The sequence below is a fragment of the Colletotrichum higginsianum genome, chromosome 8, assembly GCF_001672515.1.
Source record: "Colletotrichum higginsianum IMI 349063 chromosome 8, whole genome shotgun sequence".
Lineage (NCBI taxonomy): Eukaryota > Fungi > Ascomycota > Sordariomycetes > Glomerellales > Glomerellaceae > Colletotrichum > Colletotrichum higginsianum.
The window spans coordinates 1,815,176-1,835,540 of NC_030960.1; the positions used below are offsets into that span (position 1 = coordinate 1,815,176).

Sequence of the window (20,365 nt, forward strand, 5' to 3'; positions counted from 1 at the left end):
GCAAAGCAATATGCGCGTGCCGAGTCAATGCAATGCACAGGGGAAGGGGAAGGAGGGGAGAGAGAATACAAGCCTGAGCGGAAGGAACGTGAGGATGAACGGGTAAGGAACGTCTCAGAAAAATGGAGGTGCAGGATGGGTGTGAGTGTAGATGTGTAAGCTCTTTCCACAGATTGCCTTATGTCTCTTTCTCTCTTTCCCGTTCCTTTAGGTACTTTGGGCAGGCAGCTAGTTGTTGCATTTTAATCCACTTCCCGATCTGGTCTGGCGATGACGAGGAAGGCACGGAACGAACGGAGTACGGTGAGTAGCAGGGACGGAAGGTACGGGGTACTTTTCCTGGCAGGTGGGATCGAGTAACACGGACAGGGAAGGCGTGGAAAGCGGGAAAGAACAGAGGGAAGGGGGCAAAGGGGAATAAGACAGAGGGGGGAAATCGGCAGGAAGGGAACCGGTCGCTGTCGCGCCTCCTCCCTGCGACTCTGCGACTGTCGAAAATTCAAGCCCGAAATGCATTGGTACTGGTCGCGCAGTGCCGGGAAATGGCAAATGGGAAATGGCGTCAACCCCAACCGTATCTTGTCTACCTTACTTGCCGCTCGCCCTGCGTTGGTTGGCCCTGGTGTTGCTGCACTGCACTGCACTGCACTGCTGCGTGCGGCACTGGCCGAAATCGAGCGCCTGTCCCTCGTGTGTAATACCCGCCAACACAAGGCCGGACACACACATACACACGCACACATACGCATACGCCTACCAAGCCCACAAGAACCCGGGATGGCAGGGAGGAAGCGTCTCAACTCTCCGGTTCCGCAATCTGCGAGAACTCCGTTCGTCTCCCTAGTCTCGTCTCGCCCTGCGTTTCTGTACCTTTCCTTGCCTGGCCTCAAACTCAAACCTAGAGATAACTGGCCATGGCAAAATCCGGACGAAGAGGACGGTCGGCAGTCTTTCAGTTTGCCAGCCAACCTTTCTTTCACTGAAGACTGACAATTTCTCTCCCACGTTCGAGCACAGATGACTGATCAACCGTTGGACAACCGCATTCAAGTCAGCTGTGACTAAAGTCTACATCATCATCCCCTCAATCGGTCAAGTGCTCAAGATGGTGTTGCTTCAGCGAGCTGAGATACGGCACAGCAGTGACAACGAAGGGTGTCACCCAAAAATGTCCCGAGGTACGATGATCGTGACACCCAAGCTGTGGAACGACTACCAACACAAGAGTAGCCTGTCGTGACCTTCGCAGACGAGATGCTTAAGTTGGAAGGTAGTAGCAGTTCGCGATTCCTACTGGGGGTTCTAGAGCTTTCAGTCGAGGGCTGCCGTTGTAGGTGCGTCTCCTCCAAGTTGTTCTTGGTCGTCCGGATGGCGACTGGTTGGTTGCTTCGCTGCCGCGGTTTGCCCTGGTCACTGGTACCTGGTACAGTTTGCTTGCTGATATGGAGACAAAGCCGGGAGGAGGAACACATCAGTTTGCGTGCAACAAACTCGACAATGACGGGAAATATTTCGATCGACTGTTGAGGTTTCTGTCCTGACTCAGATATCCATCAAGGTTCCGGATCTTGTCACCAGCCTGGAATGGAAATGGACCGTCAGAAAGGGGTGGATACACGGTACACCAAGCTCTCAATTGCCCCTGTAGGTTGTTTGTCCAACTTTGGACACCTTGCCATGCCCTGCCCTGCCCTGTCCTATCCTGTTCTGTTCTGTTCATTTCTCTTACACGGGCGGAGGAATACTGCGAAACCCGAACCCAAGCGAGCGAACGATCGAAGAACGATGCGACAGCGAGACTGGCTGACAGTCTGGCACAAAGCCGAAGTCACAGAATGTCGCGAGTGTGCTTGGGTATGCGTAGGGGCGTGAGAGAGGTGCCGCGGTGCAGCTTGTCGTCATTTCGCACAAACGGGAGACGGCGGGGGGGGGGGCTTAAAACCAAATCAACAACTTCATATTCTGCCTCGGGAAATCTGGGAGTCATCCGACATCAGTACCATCGTCACTTGTACAAGGCGCACTCCTGAGTCAAGGTCCACCGTATTCCAATCACGAGACGACGCGAGTTTTGCGACTGGCGAACCCAACACGGAACGCGCGATGGGCACCGACATCCATGACTGCGTCTTACATACGCACTATCGAGCCGCTATGTGGCTGCTTTCAAGCCCTCATCGGACATCGCTCAGGCCGACGGGGCCTGGGGTATCAGAAGGTCGATGCTTGCATGCAGAAAAATACCATTGGTCTCGCCGCGAGAACGATACGAATTCCTTCTTTTGGGGTGTGTGTGTGTGTGTGTATGTGGTGCTGTGTTTTGATTCACAAGGCTGCCTACCTATGCCTTACCTCATGTTGGCTCAGTGAGGTATGAGCAGTGTGGTGGTTGCAGGAGACTTGGCGAGGCACACCAGTGTGTTGAGATAGGATGAATCATGGGGGAAGCGGCGCCTGATGCTCCAGACGAATGGCACCACACTTGAAATCTCGAAATCGCCGTGGCGGAGAACCCCAGTCGAATCAAGACCCGAAGTTCTCAGGCTCCCAAGATCCCCCGCTGGATCATGGACGTACGTGCGTGCAGCCTGCATATGCGCGGCACACACCTACACCTTCAACCGGACTGAGACAGTGTCTAAGGTGTACTCCGTACGTACAGCCCGTTGCGACGTGTCCCCAGCACAAAAGTGTGTTCCCGTGAGCAGGAATGGAGTACGACTTTGTACCAGTCGATTGGTAACCTTTGACTGGCTGACCAAGTCTCAGCGTTTCTCTAGATGCGCGTGCAACTTCTCACAACGACCTGACGCCTCATCGCTGCCGACTTGCAGATATCATCGCCCTTGAGTCTTGGGCCCACTCCCGCTGCCGGTATACCTACCCTCTTCCAGGGGGTTGTGCATCTTCCCACATGTACCGACAGCCCGATTGGAGGCTGATTCGGAACCCAAGAAGAGCAGGCAGTCAATGGTTTGCTTCTCACTTGCTTCTCAGCTCGATGCTGGCAAACACTAATCGAGCCGCGGGACGACAAGCTGCAGCTCCGGCGGCGGGGCGAGGCACGGCATATCCCTGTTGCAAAATTAGCATGCAAGGCACTCGATCTCAACCTCGTCCATGGTCCACAGCTCTCCCGTCGTCACCTTGAGGTCCCGAACCGGCAGAGGAATGGGCGGCCAGAGTCGAGACCTCGCAGGCAGCACCTTGCTTCGCAAACCGTTCGGTTGGGTGGTCGCAGCCTGACCGCTGCTCTGAAACATTTGAGCCGCTCCCGAGCCTCTGAAGTTGAGTCCATTGATGGCGCGTTTTGATTGACAGTAGGCGCCATACCGATTAAAACCACACGCAGGGTTATTGGAACTCGTAGCTTTTCAAAGCCTGAAATGAACCCATTTCTCTTCCCTTCCGGGGGTGGCTTCCAGCCTCCCGATGTCAGCAAGAAACGGCTGCCGCGGGGGCGCTCACTGGGGAGCAGAACAACCGTCTGGAAAGGATAGGGGATCAGGAAAAGAAAGACCCGTTGCGGCTGGCTTTGGGCTTGCTTTTCCTCCTTCTCTCTTGTGGTTGCGCTGCCAAGAAGAGAGGCACGCCAATCCATGGTCAGGGCCTGGCCACCACCACCCTAGCCGTCGAATCTCACCTGTCTCACCGCTTTTGATCTCAGCCATCAGTGGCATGAAAAGCAATATACCGCGCCCCTAGCTTGGTTGCAAGGGCATCCTGTTACACCTTGGCTCGCTGGCGGTCCCCCCGGGGTTTGATGAGCCCAATCTGACCCTCTTCTCCCAGGGCCTCTTCATCCTCTCTGCTCGGCCTCGGGCCTGGCCGAGGTTGTATGAATGTTCGTATCGGCCGACGCTTGCATTGCGAATGGATCGTGTCGGAAATGGATGTGCTCGGGACGAACGTGGAAATAATCCTTGTCCCCTTCGGCTTGTTATTGCTTTTTGACCGGAGCATCACCACCGTCGCCATGCAGATGTTGAAAATCGATATCGAGCGGCATCGCATCTGCCTCCCTCTTTCTCTCAACCCTGCCGGGTACCGTACCTTTCTTCGCCGTGGTCGCAAGCCGGCCGTGTCTCGGCTCCGGTTTAGAGCTCGCACAGCTCCGACTTATCCACCTACCCACCCATTCACTCATTTCCTAACGCTCTGGTGGGTCGCACAAGTGCGCGTCACGACATGCAAAAAGGAAAGAAATAGCAAGAAAGCAAGAAGATGAATGCGTCAATCGCTGACGGGAATTGAGCCCGACGTGGCTAGATGATGTTAGTGGTTACGATCACATGAATGGCGCATCAGACTAGAGCTTACGGGTCGAACCCACAACCTTGAGATTAAGAGTCTCACGCTCTACCGATTGAGCTAGCCGGGCAAGCGGCCTGTGGTGGATAAACGGCTCAGGGCTTGGGGGTTGTCATGTTGGCCTGGATGCCATACCTGGTGGATCCGCCATCGTCGCCCACAATGGATGGATGGACTGACCCTTTTTCTCTGCCTACCTCCAATGTAGTTCCCGATCGTAGAGTGAGAGGGCGGGGACTCGTTTGCGTGGACCCGACCTTCTGGTGATGGGTGGCCACCCGTCCCCTTTCCTAGGGCTGATGGATCAACTAGGTCGCTCATGTTTAAGACACCACATGCCAGAGTCGCACCAAGGCATGCGACCAGAGGTTGGCCATCTCGGAGCCGGGATTCCAGCGGGGGGTCTCGTGATCAAGTTGAAGAATTCGAAGAATCCAAAGCGTTGGAGAGGCTTGGAGTGGCATTCCTCACCGGGAGTGGGTGATCCAAGGCTTCACACATTCTCGAATCTGATGTTGATATCGAGCAGTACGAGACAATCGCCCAACTGCTTGGACAAATGCAAGCTCGCAATATCGCAGACCATTCCCAGCGCTGCCGGATGGGAGGGAATTCGATGGCTTGGTTGCAATGCTGTAGCCTAGCGGGCGAGCCATGATGGCGTCTTCACAGTTCGCTGCTCACCTCATCTCGAACAACGCATTCCGACAGGAGAAAAAGGGCTTTCGCTACGACGGCGTTGACTTTGGCGGGGGATTGGCAGCGGCACCCTTTTAACGAGGGGTCGACACCATGCTTGGCGAGTTACACAGCAATGCCTGCGAGGTGAAAGTCTGGAATGAGTTTGATGCGATGGTCGAGGGCTGGAAAGCATCAGTCGATCGGTTGATTGATGGAGACACACTTACCACGATTCACTGTTCATCAACGGACGAAGCAGATTGTGACTGAGCTATCAAAGCAGCTATGTCACTGTTCGCGAAAGATGAAGCCAAAGGACTCTGTCTAGTTCTACTCGGAGCAGGTACCTCACGGCATTTCGCGCGGCGTTGAAGTCTCTCCCCGCCCGTGGATATTGCCGAATCGAGGTTTGCGAGACGAGAGAAACAGAAACAAGGGGAAAACCAATCTCCAATTGCTGCTCGGAGCAGCCGCAGTCCCCCCCCCCCCATTGACCTGCACACCACCCCTAGTAGGGTAGAGGCCTCTTTATAGCACCTCTACCGCTTTGCCCCTTCCAAGATGATTCCCAACGCGGACCCCCAAAACGATCCGAGACGTAGTATATAAAGTCCAGGAGGCCCTCTCGCGAAGAGAGCTTCGCCTCTTCCATCGATCTAGAAGGCGCGATACTCCTCGGCTCGCTCCACCACGCCCCGCATGTATTCTGCGTGCGTCATGGGACCGTACACGGGCCGGGAGGCCGGGGATGGCGAGCGGCGAGGGTACGGTGGCAGCGGCTGGGCCCCGAGGGTCCGGGCCCTCTCGAGCTGCTCCTCGGTGAGAGGCGGTGGCGGCGGGAGACGCGTGCCCGCAGGTAGTTGACGGAGGCGGCCGGCGGGGTCCTGTGCCGTGGTCGACAACGACGTATCAGCAGGCGAGTACTTTTGGGACGGAGCAAATGGTGGAGTTCAAGGGAAGAGGAAGGAATCGAGGAAGGTGAGAGAGAGAGAGAGGGGGGGCTTACTTACGAGCCAGGACTGTCCTACGCCGATGCCACGGTGCAGGCGAGTGGCCTGCGCGCTCAGCTCCGCAGGAGAGTATCCCCCGGCGCGCGAGACGTTGGAGACGGTCCAGCGGCGAGGGCCCTCCTATGGGAACCGGCCGGTTGGGGATCCGTCTCCGCTGTCGGTGCCGCTGTCGTCCTCGGCGGCGGCTCGTCTGGCGGCCTCGGCTTCGCGGAAGGCGGCACGGCGGCTTCCTGCGGCGCCCGGGATCGGGATCGGGAGGGAAGGCGCGGCGCTGCGAGACCGGGAGCGGTTGTTGGCGGAGGCGGCGAGGGCTCGGCCGCGGTCAGAGCCCAGGGGGAGATGGCCGAAGGGGGCCATGGGTTGGACGGTCGGGGTCACGGGGGGCTGGTGATGATGCTGATGCTGGTCCTGCTCGTGTTGATGTCGCTGCTGCTCGGCGAGAGCAACGGCAAAGGCCAGGGCCTCGTCGGCGCGGAGGCGGGCGCGGCCGCGCTCCTCCTCTTCCTCATCGGAGGCATTGCCGTTGTCCTGTTGCTCTTGTCGGTTGCTGGATTTAAACGGAAAGGGGGATAGAAGGGGGGAGTTGGCTGGATCTGCGTACCTTGGCGTCGTAGGCCGGTCCGCGAGACATGGTTCCTGACGTTCTTTGATGCAATTGTCTATATTTAGCTTCCTCGGAAACTTCGAGTCTGGCAGGACGAGGGGACGGCGAGAAAGCCTTCAGACAGGTGGGTGGGGGGCTCACCTTTGGTTGAAGAGAAGTTTCTGGTTCTCGTGGGCAGGCCAGAGAAATCGTCGCTTGTGTGAGTTGGATGAATCAAGGGATGGAACAACGGAGAGAGAATCGGACCTCTTGTCTGAAAGCTGGATTCGGACGGAGACGTCAAGAAAGAGACGGAAGTTCCGAGGAAAGGAAAAGAATAATCCTAGGGCAATTGCAGCAGGAGGCGGAAAGAGATGTGAAAGAAATGCCCATCCGTGATTATGCCGTCTGGTCTTCCATGGCAACTCACCCCCCGTTGAGCTATTGAGTCACGGATTAGGTGGTGGATGAAGGTCAGGCGGTTGAGACGAGGGAAGAGGTATGATTACGTGAATCTTTCGTCCTGACGATGGGGTCGAACTTCACCTGAAAACAACAATAAGGAGGGATTGTGGCATATGAGTGAACGGATGAGCTTCCTTTCTGATGGCCTCTTATCTCTGAGGGCTAGTTCAGGGAGGCATCAAGTCATCATTACTAAGGTCAAAATTGGCTCATTCAAGCATCACACCTCAGGGTAAGAGTAACAGCCTGAAGCTTGCTCATAATCAACTTGGCTTCATATCGACTGAAGATGGCAACGTCCAGGGAACTGGGCTGGAGCGGCAGAAACTGAAACCCATCCGGGGCAATAAACAATGAATATTAAGCTTCGATTCGCCAGGCTGCGCTAAAGATGAAAATCTTGATTGTGGGACACCGCGAAGGAGGCCGTCCTCTTCTGTATCCAAATGATCTGCTCCCCTCGCCCTACTGACTCTTCCCCTTGCCCGTGTCACGGCAATGCTCCTCGTAACGCTGCTGGTGCTTCGCCATGGCGGCTCTGCCAACCTCCTCCCAGCTCTTGCTCACGAACTTGTCGACCTCGTCTTTAATTATTAGTCCCAGTCCGTCCCTGAGCTCTTTTTCGGGTACTACCCCAAAGCTTTCGTCCCCTTCAAGGATGATCTTCTTGAGAGCCTTCTTCAAGACGCCACGAAACTGGCATCTCTTAGGGTTGGTAAGGTCGGCGGGCACAACGTCGTCAATGGTCTTGAGGATGTCAGCCACGACCCTGTCCTCACTTCGGCAACGGACAACGTCGAGGTGGACGCGCTTGTACCAAGATATGACACCGAAGCGTTCGAAGGCCTCCTCCGTCACCTTGAGCCAAGTTGTCTTTTCTCGAAAGAAGCGGCCCTCGGCTCGGCATCGAGGGACGAACTCTTCGTGCCACTGGCGGAATGCCGGCCGAGTCTTCAATCGCTTCTTGTCCTTAGCCTTCAGCTTCTTTTTGGCCGGTTCTCCTCTGCCGTCTTCGGGCTTCGGCTCTGACACCGCTGGAGTATCCGGTTCCATTGTCGTCGCTGGCGTCACTGGCTCTATCGATGTTGGCGACGATGTGTAGTCTGGTACAGTTGACGGTGTGGCCGGTTCCATAGAAAAAGGAGAGGACGCCGAGTCTGCCTGGCCCGAGTCTTCGTCGCCTTCTTCCGGCCAGATGCGGAAGAGACGGCAACTGGCGGCGTACTCGAACATCTCTTGGCGGGATGCAAAAGGCTCCGAGTATCTAGCAACGTCCATGCCAAGGAACAGGAGAATCTCTGCCGGATCTCTCGTCAGACGGATCTTGGCCTTGCTTTTGTACTTGTCAAACTTTTCAATGTCTGGGTTTCGCAGGAAAAGGGCGTGCCCGTCGGCTGTGAGAGTGTAGGGCTTGATGATGGTTCCAAGGATGCTCCAAAGATCGCCGTGTGCGTGCTTGAATAAGATCCATTGCATTTGCTGCAACGAGTTGCAGATGGTGATGTCGACCTGGATGTATCGCTTGAGACCCTCGTCTGTTTTGCCGTCGGCATCGCAGGACGGCCACGGAATGGCATAGTGATCGCCGACCTTGTTGAAAATGAAGTACTCGGCTCCTAGGGCGGCTCGGATGGCCTCGCGTGCGTTGTTGCGGGACGTGAGCGAGTGGCTCGGTGAGCGCTCCTGTCCTTCTTCGTCATCGGTTCCTGCATCACCCCAGTCGTCAAAGCCACGTTTGGCGGAGTCGATGTGGGTGTTCTTGGCCGCTGCTGTTGGGGTTGTTTTCGCACAGCGTCTGCCCTGGTATGCGGCCTTCTCCCAAGTAACGAGGATGTCAATGTCGCCGAAGTCTTCCTTCTCGGGCCCCTCGATGGGACTGGCCACGCAGATGTAGAGTTCCCGCAAAGCTGACATGCACTTGGCCTTGACAAGATCATAGATCTTGGGCGGCATTCGCGGGGTATTGAGAGAATGCTCGCCCGAGGCAAAGGCGGAGCCTCCCATCGTGGACGGAGGTGGAGTGACAATTGGATCAGTTGTTTTCTCTATGAACCATTAGCCTGATTCAAGATGAGCTCGTTCATCGACCTACAAGAGCCGCGCGGCGTCGCTGTCGAGTTCGGAACCTGATCCGTAGCTCGCGTGGACGCAAGGTAAAACTCGAGAAAATGATCGCCACAGATATGTAGGTGTGACGATGCAGTAGGGATGGTCTGTGAATGCTGGGATTTACTGAAAAGGTCGATGATGTACGAGACACGGCTTGCTGATGAAGAGATGTCAGGGCACAGATCTGAGTAGCGAGTGACTCAGTAGCCGAAGCGTGACTCGAATGTCTGCGCCACTGACCTCCGTAGCTTCCCCGGGGGACACGATGACGAGAGGAAGTAGCAGTCTAGGTACGCCTGACTGCCTTTCCTGGGCGACTCCTTGGTGGTGACGGCAGAATCTCGTCTGCTCAGAAGGGACCAGGGGATTGATGTTTTGCAGATATTGGTGTGGAATGGCGGGGTAACTGCCATGGAGGCCGAGTCTTGCCTGGCCAGTCGTTCAAGACGTGAGGCAGGAGGTATCTAACTGTCTAACTGTAGAAGGAAATAAGACGATAGGAAGGGGCGACAGTTGGAACTTGCTTTTACCTCTCATTGAGAAGGCTGTGTCTGCTGCGAGGATGCGAAGTAATGAGACTATCAAGGGCCCGTTTGCTGCTGGAAGTGGTGGGGATGCTTGTACTGTGTAGGAGGCTGATGTCACTGTAGAAGACACAGTACATACGGCAGATTCCAGCTTTGCTTTGTTGGCACGCAGCTTTCATAGATTCAGGGCGGGATGGCAGGGGAAAGCAAGACCCCAAGGTAGCAGACAGCGACTTGTTTGCTTTTTTTTTTTGTCTAAGTTTTCCCCCCAATGAATTTGCAGATACCATTGGCACCTTTGCAATGCGCTTATTGACAGAACAGACCAGGGCAAAGATTATCCAGCCAGGTGCTGAACCTTGATTCTCTGCTCCATCAGTGATCGACTACAATCAAACAAAAAGAGGTGAACAGCAAAAAAATTGTCCTCTCTCTTTGCTTTCTACAGACTCTTGCCTCCTTTGTTGTTCTTTGCCTGCTGTCTTGAAGATTGTGACAAGCAAGGGCCCGGAGCAGGCCGGAGGTCACTACGGCGTTAAGTGGGGCTGTAGTGGAGGCCTTCGGCCCACGGCTCCGTCCACTTGATGGAATACCAACTGCCTCCATCCTGTGCCCCATTGTTTCTATCCCTGAGCAAGCCGCACTTCAGGCTCACGCATGTTGATCAAGTTACCAGCCGCTATTGAGGGCTCCAAAGCGGCTTGGATTTTACCTGCTAGAAAGGGAAAGAAATAGGGCTTCCACAGGCTTCTTGCCTCGAACCAGCGAAGCCTTTCCCTCCTCCCACAAAATCCCCTTCTCTTCCTTTCCAACAAACCTCGTACCCTTCTCTATCATTCAAGCCTACCGCAACACTGTGGTGATCTCCTACTGGCAGTCATCAGAGCTTTGCGTCTTGTCCTCCTTTCTCGATTCCAATTTCTCTCGATCCCCTCCCTCTATTCGACTCGCGAACGCTTCTTTTCCCCATCTCTGCAACATCCAAAACCTCATCTTTTCAGCCAACAGCCGAACTTGCTCGAATAAAATCTCACAAGACGATGGCCACTCGAGACTTCCGCCCTGACGCGTTGGTTTTGGCGCGTCTCGTCAACGAGAGAGCCACGAGCGAGGGCAAACCTCGCGTCGTCGAGATGTAAGTTCACACTCGCCCCTGTTCGCCGCGAAATCGAGTGCTGGTTCGAACCGAGACTGACTCCAAAAAAATCAGCGACTCCAACGAGTTCGTCCACCTCTACTGTGAGGACATTCTCTTCATCGTCTTCAAAGACGTCCTCACCGCTGGATCCCACTACTTTGAGGGCTGCGTCTCCGGCTTCTGTAAGGAGTCCTACGTCCAAGAGGTCAAGTTCGAGGACGGCGACATCGATCCCGAGGCCTTGGAGCTTTATCTTAGCCTCACGCATTCCTGGTTCTTCGAAATAAGGTTTCGCGGCGTGCGCGTGGTGCCCGTCCAGCACTTCCGCATGATCCTCGATCCCGTCGAGGAGCAGCCCTTCTCCAGAGCCGACCTCGAGATCCCCCTCATGAAGCTGGAGGCCATGGCCGAAGTCTTCATTCTCGCCGACTACTTCCTCCACCGCTCGCTCCTGAACATCGTGCAGCAGATGTTCCTCTCGCTCATCGACGTCGTCCACCTCTCCTGGCTCAAGCTCAAGGATCACGACCCTGGCATGTGCCTGCCGTACCATGGCGCCTTCGTCGTTGATTATACCAACACCTTCGAGCTTCTCTGCACCGGCCACGCGGATGAGTACCTTCTCCGCAACGCGCTGACCGAGTCCTTCTATTGGATCACCCTCAAGTCGACCCATCTCACGACCGACTTCCGCCACCTCATGAGCGACGCCTTCGTTGCTGAGTGGAGCAAGGATCGTTCCAAACGCGGCGAGAACGATGCCATCTCCTACGCCAAGGGCATCTTCACCACCGACCAGTACTGCTTCGAGTCTAGCACCCGCATCCGCAAGCTGCGCCGGTTCAAGCGTATCGTCAACATGGTCTCCTTTGAGTCTCAGAGACACGTCCTGCCGTCCGTCGCGAACCCGCTCGACCTGAAGATTCGTCTCAGCCCCCTGCACGCGACCGTCCGTCGCATCGAGGCCCAGCGCCGCGCCGCTCACTTTAACGCCTTCGTGCCCGGTGCTGCGTCCCATCAGTTGGCGTCCGGAAGCTCGGCCAACAGTAACGACGGCGATGCTGCTGATGGCGGTAAAGCCCAGCCTCGTGGAGGAGATCTCGGCCTTAGTCGCGTCCCCCGCGGCGACCGCACTGCTCTCAATCGCATGATTCAGCAGGCTGTGGACAGGGATATTCAGCAGAACCGTGGTGCCAACCTCCGGCAGATTATGCGTGGCAATATACGCCAGGCGCTTGGTGTTAACCTTCAGCAGAACCTAGGCGGTAACGGTCAGCTAATTCTTGGTGGTAACCTACATCAGAATCTCGGCGGCAACATTCAGCAGACTATCGGCGGCAACAACCAGCAGACTCACGGCGGTCACACTCAAGCTACTCAGCAGACTCCCGGCAGCCATACTCAGCAGATTCTTGGTGGCCGTAACCAGCAAACCCTCGGTGGTCACACTCAGCAGGCCCCTGGCTCCCATAATCAGCAAGGCCTTACCCATGATGCAGGCGACGCGAACAACAACAGACGCGGCCAGGATCGCAAGGGCAAACGCCCGATGAACGCTGCCCAAGCCTCGCAGCACAACTCCGGCGGCCCCAGCACCGCGCGACCTTCGAACCAAGCCACGCTGCTTATGCAGCAGTCCCCCGTTGCCTTCAACACCGGACAGCAGCCCGTCAACCGAGCTTCGCGGATGCAGTCCATGATCGACAACATCCAGTCCTTCGTCATCGACGGCGGCCACAACGCTCGCCAGTTCCTCGACCGCCGCCAGCAGCTCGCCGGCCCCAGCCAGCCCCCGGGTCCCTCCCAGCAGACCCAGACCGCCTCGTCCAACGTCGCCTACGCGGCCGCCTTCGCCACCGCCCTGCTTCAGGGTGGCACCAACATCGGTTACGGTGGAGGCAGTCGTGGTGGAAACAGCGGCGGCGGAGGCGGTGGTCGTGCTGGCGGATCGGCCAGCGCCAACGCTTAAGCGACGGCAACCCGTTTCGGCCATCGTGGTTTTCTTTCTCTTTTTTTCTCTCTTTCGGCACCTCTCATCCAGGAGGCGAGTTAATGGCGATGAAATACGGGATCGATGGCTATGTGAAGGCTCGGGATGAAGGAACATCTTTTTCGGACGGTGGCTTCAGAAAAGAGTTCAGATAGATAGAACGGAAAATGCAACATTTCGATGCATCTAATGTTTCCCTCAACGTGATATCTCTCTAGATCTATCTGCTCTCGAATCCGGATGCGAATGTTGCAGTCTGTATCCGTCTTTAATTTCGTCTTCAGCTTGCCGACTAACCATTTTAAAATAAAACCGTCTAAGGAATAATTGTGTATGTAAGACGACCTTAGTTCCGGACGAGTGGGATCCGATGCATATTTTGGACGAAGTGACAAGGTATTTCTCACAGCTTTGATCCATTCAATTGTCAATTTCGTCGCAAGGGCACACTTAATTCACACAGTTTCGTCCCCTTTAGCAATTTACAGCAATATTTGCAAGACGAACTTGATTCTGGACGAGTGAGAGTGAGTTGTTACAAGTACTTTGGACGAAGTGGCAAGGAATTGCTCACAGCTTTAGTCCATTCTGTTTTCTGTTTTATTGCAAGGGCACTGCACAGTTTTGTCTCTATTGCCTGTTTGCAGCAAACACTGTGCTACGAATCGTGATTCTAGATAAGTGCAAGTGAGTTGCCATGAATGGTTTGGCTAGGTGACATGGTGTTTCCTACAACTGTGATCTGCTTAGGTGTCTATTCTGCTGTGTATGTGAGACAACCTTGATTCTGGACGAAAGAAGAGTAAGTTGACATGGATGGCCTGTTGCAGTGACAAGGCAGCCTTCACTTCTTTGACCTTTTTAAGGGTCCATTTCATCACTTAGAGACAACACTTCCACCTAGTTCCATTGAAGTAACATCAATTTTTATTTATTTAAATTAGTTGACATCACTTACTGATATTGAAGACGCAATGAAGCCTGAATAAGGCCTTAGACTGATACTCCATGCCAGAAATGCACTCTCCAGCCGAAATACGTCAAATGTCTCAAGCGCACTGGCTGGTATTGCGTGTTTAAAAACGAAGTTCCTTAGAAGTCCGACCCTCGGCAACACCGGCGCGCTTGGCTTACGACTGTATTCGATGGGCAGAAGCGAAGATCCCGGATCCATGACATGATTGATTAAAGGCCCCATCAGTCGGTACAGTCGCAACAGGCGGCCAGCCACGTTCGTTTGTCCGGAAAAGAGATAAACAGAGCCACACGTGCCTTGGCAACGGAAGTTTAATAAACGATAAAGAGCGGAGACGTGCAATGACGGTCCACAGGTTAAATAGACCCAACGAGCCCGACCTCAAGTGCCAACCCCCCCCAGTTGCGAATGTCCACCATCAAACTCTTGTCACTCGCTTTCCGCACGGCTCCTCCTCGATCGATCGTCCAACCCGTCCAGTATCCCCTCCCGCAAGACCGCCATGCACATCCCCGTCGCCCTACGCTCCCTGGCCACAGCGGCCCTCTTTACGCCCTGGAACCCGAGTCAGTGGGTCGCCTCCGACGACACCGTCCGCAACGGCACGAGTCATTCAACCCTCGACATCATCGCGCCCGGCGCCCCCGGCAACCCGTTCCCCGAGTCTGTCGCCAACTTCCACGGCACCCTGGACTACGAGACGCTCGGCGGCGCTGGGTTCGCCTCCCAGAGGACCGCCGACGACTGGCCCGGCCTCGACCTGTCGGCCTTCGACACCATTACCCTCGAGATCCCCTACGCCGACGGCAAGAGGTACTCCTTCAACCTCAAGGACACCGTCCCACCGCCTATCAACGGCGTCGAGCAGTCCGGCGTGAGCTGGGAGTTTGAATTCCAGCTCCCGGCCGTGGAGCACACCGACGGCGCGGTCGAGAAGGTCGTCATGCCCATTTCCGAGTTCGTGCCGACCTTCCGCGGCCGGGTGCAGAACGACACGGCGCCGCTCGACCTGACCAGCATCAAGAGGGTCAACATCATGATCCGGAGGTGAGTACCTGGGAGCTAGCTGCTGGCGATTGTTGAGTCAGGACTGATTATATCATAGCTTCTTCGCGGAGCAGGACGGGGACTTTGAGCTGCATATCAAGTCGGTGATTGCGTCGAAGCAGGGCGTCGAGGAATTGAGGTCCACCTGAGTAGCTGCGTCGGTTCATCAGCCTGAACTGTTTGGTATTGGCATTGATGCAGCGTTTCTAAATAGTGACGTTTGTCCGCCTTGGAAGCCATCTTGAGCGAAATATTTTTCCCCAATACAATAACTCTGGCCTAGTTTGCCAAGTCTCTACTCTACCTAAGCTCGACCTGCATCCGAGTTTTCAATCAAGGGGTGGGGGAGGACACCGACCAGTGAGCTGAGGACCGGGAGTCCGGGACGGATCATTTGCTTGGTTAGATGTGGAATTCAGATTCTCATCGAGACTGAACATTCGTGAGCAAATATTTTGACCTCTCAAGAGAATGATTCCGCCTCACACAACGCAAACAGCCAGTGTGAAGCCTGTGGAAGGCCCAGTGCGACCCAGTCCACCTCGCTTTCTGTCCTACAGCAACAGTCGTACGACGATTTCGCAAAGTATTCCTCTACCTCAAACAGCCTACAGCTCATAGTTCCGGAGTACCGCATGCTGTCTGTCTCGGCAGTCCCAATTCGTGATCAGGAAAAGCCGTTTACGTCACCCGAGGTGCTTCTTAAATCAAACAAGACGTCGGCTTTGCAGGCTCGGGATTGTGTTCTATGTCCGATTCGTCTCAGCAAATGCGCCTTAGGGAGCACTTTGGATGATGAGGCTTTGACCAATGACAACGGATGCATCAGAGAAAGTCAATCTGGCATTCATCGGCGTATAATAACCGACACCTCCGGACAACCGGGCGATGATTTGAGATTGAGCGTATAAGTAAGACCGCCTACCTACAGTGACCCCGGCCACTGGAGCACATTTACACAGATCTGTTTGCAATCTTCGCCCTTTTCGTCGAACTACATCTCAGGGACTCACCATGTCAGACATCCTCGTGGCCACTAGCGCTGGCGGCAGACAGTGCTCCCACTTCCTCCCCCTCCTCACCTCTGGCAGGAGTACCTTCAAACTCCGCCTGGCAGCCCACTCCGAGGACTCGACCGCCAAGCTCCGAAACAAATACCCCGACGCCGAAGTCGTAGTCGTCGATCTCGTCTCCCTGTCCGAATGTCGCGAGCTGGTCCGGGGCGCGAGCGCGGTGTTCCACGCCGGCCCCAGCATCCACTCGCGCGAGCGCGAGATGGGCCTCAACATGATCGACGCCGCGACGGCGGAATCGCAGACGCCCGGCAGCCGGTTCCGCCACTTTGTGCTCTCCAGCGTGCTGGGCACCCAGCACCGCAAGCTGATGCAGCACGACCTCAAGAGCTACGTCGAGGAGCGCCTGATGCTCAGCCCCATCCCGTGGACCATCCTCCAGCCCACGAATTTCATGGACTCGTACCCCGTGGCCAAGCTGGCCGCCATGGAGACTCCGGTCATGGAGCGCATGTGGAGTCCCGACGTCGCCAACAGCGTCATCGCGCTGCGGGATCTCGCTGAGGCGACGGCCAAGGTCTTGATCGAGGGCGAGAAGCACTACTACGCGCAATATCCGCTGTGCAGCACCGCGCCTATATCCGATTCGGAAGTGGTTAAAATCATTGGCAGGCAGATTGGCAGGGATGTACGCGTCAACAAGCCCCCCTTCGAGAAAGGAGTCGACTTCCTCATGAACATGGTGTTTGGAAGCAAAATCAACAACGCGCAGTCTGGGTTTGGTATCCTCGGCACCGAAGGAGACTTGAGACCCGACATCAGCAAGGATGAGGCCGAGAGGCTTGTCTTGTTTTACAATAGGTATGGCTTGGTTGGTAACCCTAATGTGCTGAGGTGGCTTCTGGGCCGCGAGCCGACCAATGTGGAGGAATGGGTCAGTATCAAGTTGGCCGAGGCAAAGTTCAAACCTTCAACATAGGTTTCATTTTGCAGAATCAAAAGATTCTGCGTTGTTTATACAGATACAAGACTCAGTGTCTTCCCGCATCAGGGATTCAGTTCTGCAGGGCTTCTAGCGTTCAACTTGGGGCCACTGTTGCTGGAACAAGTCTTTGACCATGATAACCGTCACCCGTGTTTGAATTGACTTAGCACCATAGAAAATTGACTCCTAATCCACTCCCTCTACTCATAAAAATGTTGACGAGGTGCCGAATTATACAACCTGGCTGCGTGGGGTTGGTGTGGGGAGAGAATTCAACACATATCCCGTATCCCACCCTTTCCCTAACCACCCTAACAGCCACTGCCATCAGAATGGCCCTCTCTCAGAGAAGCTCAGCATGAACATACCTGGTATGAGAGTAGATCTCAAAAAGACTCCGGCTTCTTGGCCGCCTCACGCTTCTTGCTGTCACCGCCGTCAAACCAGCCAACATCGGTCTGGATGAAGAAGCTCTCGGCATCTGCATCTGTAGTGGCTTGTGTGTCCGCGGGAACCGGGATCGCCAGGGCAAGAAGGGGGGCAACAAGTGCGAAGATTTGGATGTAAGACTTCATGTTATAAAACGTTTTAAGGTGGTGGTTGAGGTGTTGTGTGATGGTGTATTGTGGGAACTAGCAATCACTTTCGTCGCTCAGGATGTAATACAACCTTTATAAGGTTGCCGAGATCATCTTTCCGAGGTCCCCCGTAAGCTTCGTTGCCATCCTCGGTGTAAGTCATCGCGGCAAAGGATGCTGAGTTTGATCCTACGCGGGGTATGCGCCCCGGACCTGTAAATCGATTCGCGGAATTTGTCTCGAGACTCGCAACGATGACAGAAACAAAACGTGTCCTGCGAATGCGGAAACGCAGAGTCTCATTGTCGTCAGGATTTTGGAAAGATCTATGGATTGTGAAATATCATTAATACGTTCCCAAAGAATCGCGCAGGGCAAGCATCCTGCGCTCGCGTACACCTGATCCGAGTGACGTTTGCATACCATACCCATAAAGCTTTCACGGGGGAATCTATGACGACAATCACCTTCTCATCTTCCCTTCTCCCACTGCAATTCCATCAAGTGGCTGAGCCATGACCGTCTCTTCATTGTCCTTAGCATGGGGTTGCAATCATCTAACGATCAGGAAAGCGGACGGCATCTGCTGGCCGAGAACCACCCTTACAAGGAAGAGGAAGACGCCGACAGAGAATACCGTCTCAAACTCACCTCCAAGTATGTCTCGTTCCAGAGACTTGCGACTTTATTTCTTTCTTCCTCAACTTCGTCCAATCTGCGCTGTGCCTCTAGCTCTGGGAAAGGGCCAGCCTGCTGACGTCTCCCCTTCCGCCATGGCCAAACACCTTGTATTGTGAGTATGTCATTTCAGCTTTCCTCATGTTATTCAAAAGTCTTATCATCCAAAACGCAGCTCCGGCTCAAGGAGCCGTAGAATACGAAATGGTGACGTTCAACTCAAACTTTGCTGAAGATCAGTGAGTTCGAATCGGTACTGGCAATGTGGACTTCCCCTCGCAAAGTAAACAGTTCAGGAACGACCGAGTTCTACGGCGCATCTACAGAAGCCAACCATGCCTGGAAAAAGTCGATGGACCCCTATACGGCCAAATCACCGGAGAGGAGGCCGAGAGGATCTCCCGGCCTACCTCCAAGATCTCAAACGACCCAGACTACTACATCACCAACCCGGACGTCTACCACCATCTACACTGCCTCAACGACATCCGCAAGTTTGTTGCGCAGCACAACTCGAGCGAACATCAACTGGACAGGCTGCAGACGATGCACAAGTTCCACTGCATCGACAGCATCCGGCAGAGCTTGATGTGCAGCGCGGACGTCAGCCTAGTGCACTGGTACTGGGCGCCGAGTCCGGGGAAGCATTTCCAGAACGCCACGACCACACATATTTGCAGGAAGTGGTCCAAGATCAAGAAGTGGGCAGTCAGTCACAGGCTGGACGAGGAGAGGTTTGATCGGCACAAGTTCGTGGAATAGGGCCCGACGTAGCCGAGCGAAAAGGAAAGGTAGCACAACTAAACGCGGGTTTCTCGCGGGGTATCATCCATGGTGCTTCTTGGCAATCCTTATCTTTAGCCCCAAATGAGGCCATGAACAGGGAGAATGACGAACAAGTGGGATCCATGCACGACCCCATGGGGAACCGCGGGAGCTCAGCATGCTAAGAAGCACCGTTGGAATAAGGTGTCAAGAAGAAGTTGGGAGCCACTTACTCGTTGAGAGTAATAAAAACTCAAAGACCTCTACAATAAGCACCAAGGAGGCGCAAGCGTGGGCGGAAGATGGGAATCCTTCCGGCTTGACTGCATTCAGATCCTAATCCTTCAGAGTTCCTTGGCCAACCACCAGACTCCCCTTTCGATCCATAGACGCAAGACGCATCAGGAGACCAACCAGCTTCCAGCAAAGATGTGTGAGCGATCTAGCCAAGCGAGCGAGGTGACGCGTGTATCGGCTCGGCAGGGCAGCGTGGGACAGGACACTTTGTTGATGAACTAAACTGCTCTCGGATTTCGCAACACATGCTTCGCTGCTATTCAAACCGAGTGACGAGGGAGACGAGGGAGACGAGGGAGACGAGGGAGACGAGGGAGACGAGGGAGACGAGGGAGACGAGGAGATCCTCTACGTCCAAAACCTCATTCACTCAAACTGGGGCAGTAGCAACATCTCCCATCCGTAGTCTAGAGCCACGTTAGAGTTGTCGATGTCGAGACAATGAACTCGACCGTTTTCTCATTGAATATGGGCCAAGAGCTGATGCTTATTGAAGAAGACTACGCAGCGATCTCAACCCCTCTCTATATATAAAATGAATAAAAATACAAGAACGGATTTCATCATCGAGCTTGTTTAAAATCTGGTAGTGGAGGAGACTCCGTGGCTGGCAACTCTACCATTCTCATGAACACGGCCATCTCTCCGTCAGCGATCTCTCTCCAAACGAGTTAATCTCGCTACTTCGACTGCGCCTCCAATCCCAGTGGGCTGAGTGACTAAAAACGAAAAGATGGCTTCAGTGGCGTTGCAGTTTGCCGAAAGCTGCCGTTCTATTTTCAAGCCAGCGGCACTGCTCTCTTCCGATTGGAAAGGGACAGATCTAATTCAACGTCCAGAGCAGTTGGGCAAGACCAAAAACCGCTCATATGATCGGCTTACCGAGGTCGACTTGGCCGAAAACTTCTGAAGCCAAAGCTGGGATCAGTAGCGTCCGGGAATAATCGCCACGAGTCAACCGCCCCGTTGTTTGCTGGAGTCGACCTGCAGTGTGACAGCCAGAGTGGCGGCTCAGGCGACGAACTTGTTGGACATCGACGAGCTCTAGTGGGGTGCCGACTTTTGAAAGGAGAAAAAAAAAAAAAAAGTGCCACGAAGGCTTTGAGAGGAGAAACAAGAATGGGCCGCAGAGCTGTTAAATCCGGCCGGTGCCAGCTTCGAATGTCCGGCCACAGTACTGGTTCCTCGGCTTTCCACCCAGCGCACATGGTG

General features: G+C 54.8%; 8 protein-coding genes across 8 annotated transcripts; 4 read left to right on the plus strand and 4 right to left on the minus strand.

Annotated features, from left to right (window-relative positions):
• Positions 1 to 1,590: 1,590 nt before the first annotated feature.
• Positions 1,591 to 2,030, plus strand: CH63R_11510 (uncharacterized protein; the record flags this gene model as incomplete). Its single annotated transcript, XM_018306484.1, has 2 exons — positions 1,591 to 1,644; positions 1,740 to 2,030. The coding sequence occupies 2 exons, from the start codon at positions 1,591 to 1,593 to the stop codon at positions 2,028 to 2,030; spliced, it is 345 nt and encodes a 114-aa protein (XP_018153325.1).
• A 1,056-nt stretch (positions 2,031 to 3,086) lies between these two features.
• CH63R_11511 (uncharacterized protein) lies at positions 3,087 to 3,601 on the minus strand (the record flags this gene model as incomplete). The annotated part of the gene is made up of 2 exons (XM_018306485.1): positions 3,087 to 3,280; positions 3,334 to 3,601. 2 exons carry the CDS (start codon positions 3,599 to 3,601, stop codon positions 3,087 to 3,089), a joined length of 462 nt encoding a protein of 153 aa, XP_018153326.1.
• A 2,521-nt stretch (positions 3,602 to 6,122) lies between these two features.
• Positions 6,123 to 6,633, minus strand: CH63R_11512 (uncharacterized protein; the record flags this gene model as incomplete). Its single annotated transcript, XM_018306486.1, has 2 exons — positions 6,123 to 6,530; positions 6,604 to 6,633. 2 exons carry the CDS (start codon positions 6,631 to 6,633, stop codon positions 6,123 to 6,125), a joined length of 438 nt encoding a protein of 145 aa, XP_018153327.1.
• An 882-nt stretch (positions 6,634 to 7,515) lies between these two features.
• CH63R_11513 (uncharacterized protein) lies at positions 7,516 to 9,054 on the minus strand (the record flags this gene model as incomplete). The annotated part of the gene is made up of 1 exon (XM_018306487.1): positions 7,516 to 9,054. One exon carries the CDS (start codon positions 9,052 to 9,054, stop codon positions 7,516 to 7,518), a length of 1,539 nt encoding a protein of 512 aa, XP_018153328.1.
• A 1,672-nt stretch (positions 9,055 to 10,726) lies between these two features.
• Positions 10,727 to 12,793, plus strand: CH63R_11514 (uncharacterized protein; the record flags this gene model as incomplete). Its single annotated transcript, XM_018306488.1, has 2 exons — positions 10,727 to 10,821; positions 10,897 to 12,793. The coding sequence occupies 2 exons, from the start codon at positions 10,727 to 10,729 to the stop codon at positions 12,791 to 12,793; spliced, it is 1,992 nt and encodes a 663-aa protein (XP_018153329.1).
• Positions 12,794 to 14,292: 1,499 nt separating this feature from the next.
• On the plus strand, positions 14,293 to 14,986 carry CH63R_11515 (Complex I intermediate-associated protein 30; the record flags this gene model as incomplete). The annotated part of the gene is made up of 2 exons (XM_018306489.1): positions 14,293 to 14,837; positions 14,896 to 14,986. The coding sequence occupies 2 exons, from the start codon at positions 14,293 to 14,295 to the stop codon at positions 14,984 to 14,986; spliced, it is 636 nt and encodes a 211-aa protein (XP_018153330.1).
• A 2,235-nt stretch (positions 14,987 to 17,221) lies between these two features.
• On the minus strand, positions 17,222 to 17,410 carry CH63R_11516 (uncharacterized protein; the record flags this gene model as incomplete). The annotated part of the gene is made up of 1 exon (XM_018306490.1): positions 17,222 to 17,410. The coding sequence occupies one exon, from the start codon at positions 17,408 to 17,410 to the stop codon at positions 17,222 to 17,224; it is 189 nt and encodes a 62-aa protein (XP_018153331.1).
• Positions 17,411 to 18,186: 776 nt separating this feature from the next.
• CH63R_11517 (Tat pathway signal sequence) lies at positions 18,187 to 18,853 on the plus strand (the record flags this gene model as incomplete). The annotated part of the gene is made up of 2 exons (XM_018306491.1): positions 18,187 to 18,206; positions 18,376 to 18,853. 2 exons carry the CDS (start codon positions 18,187 to 18,189, stop codon positions 18,851 to 18,853), a joined length of 498 nt encoding a protein of 165 aa, XP_018153332.1.
• Positions 18,854 to 20,365: the final 1,512 nt, after the last annotated feature.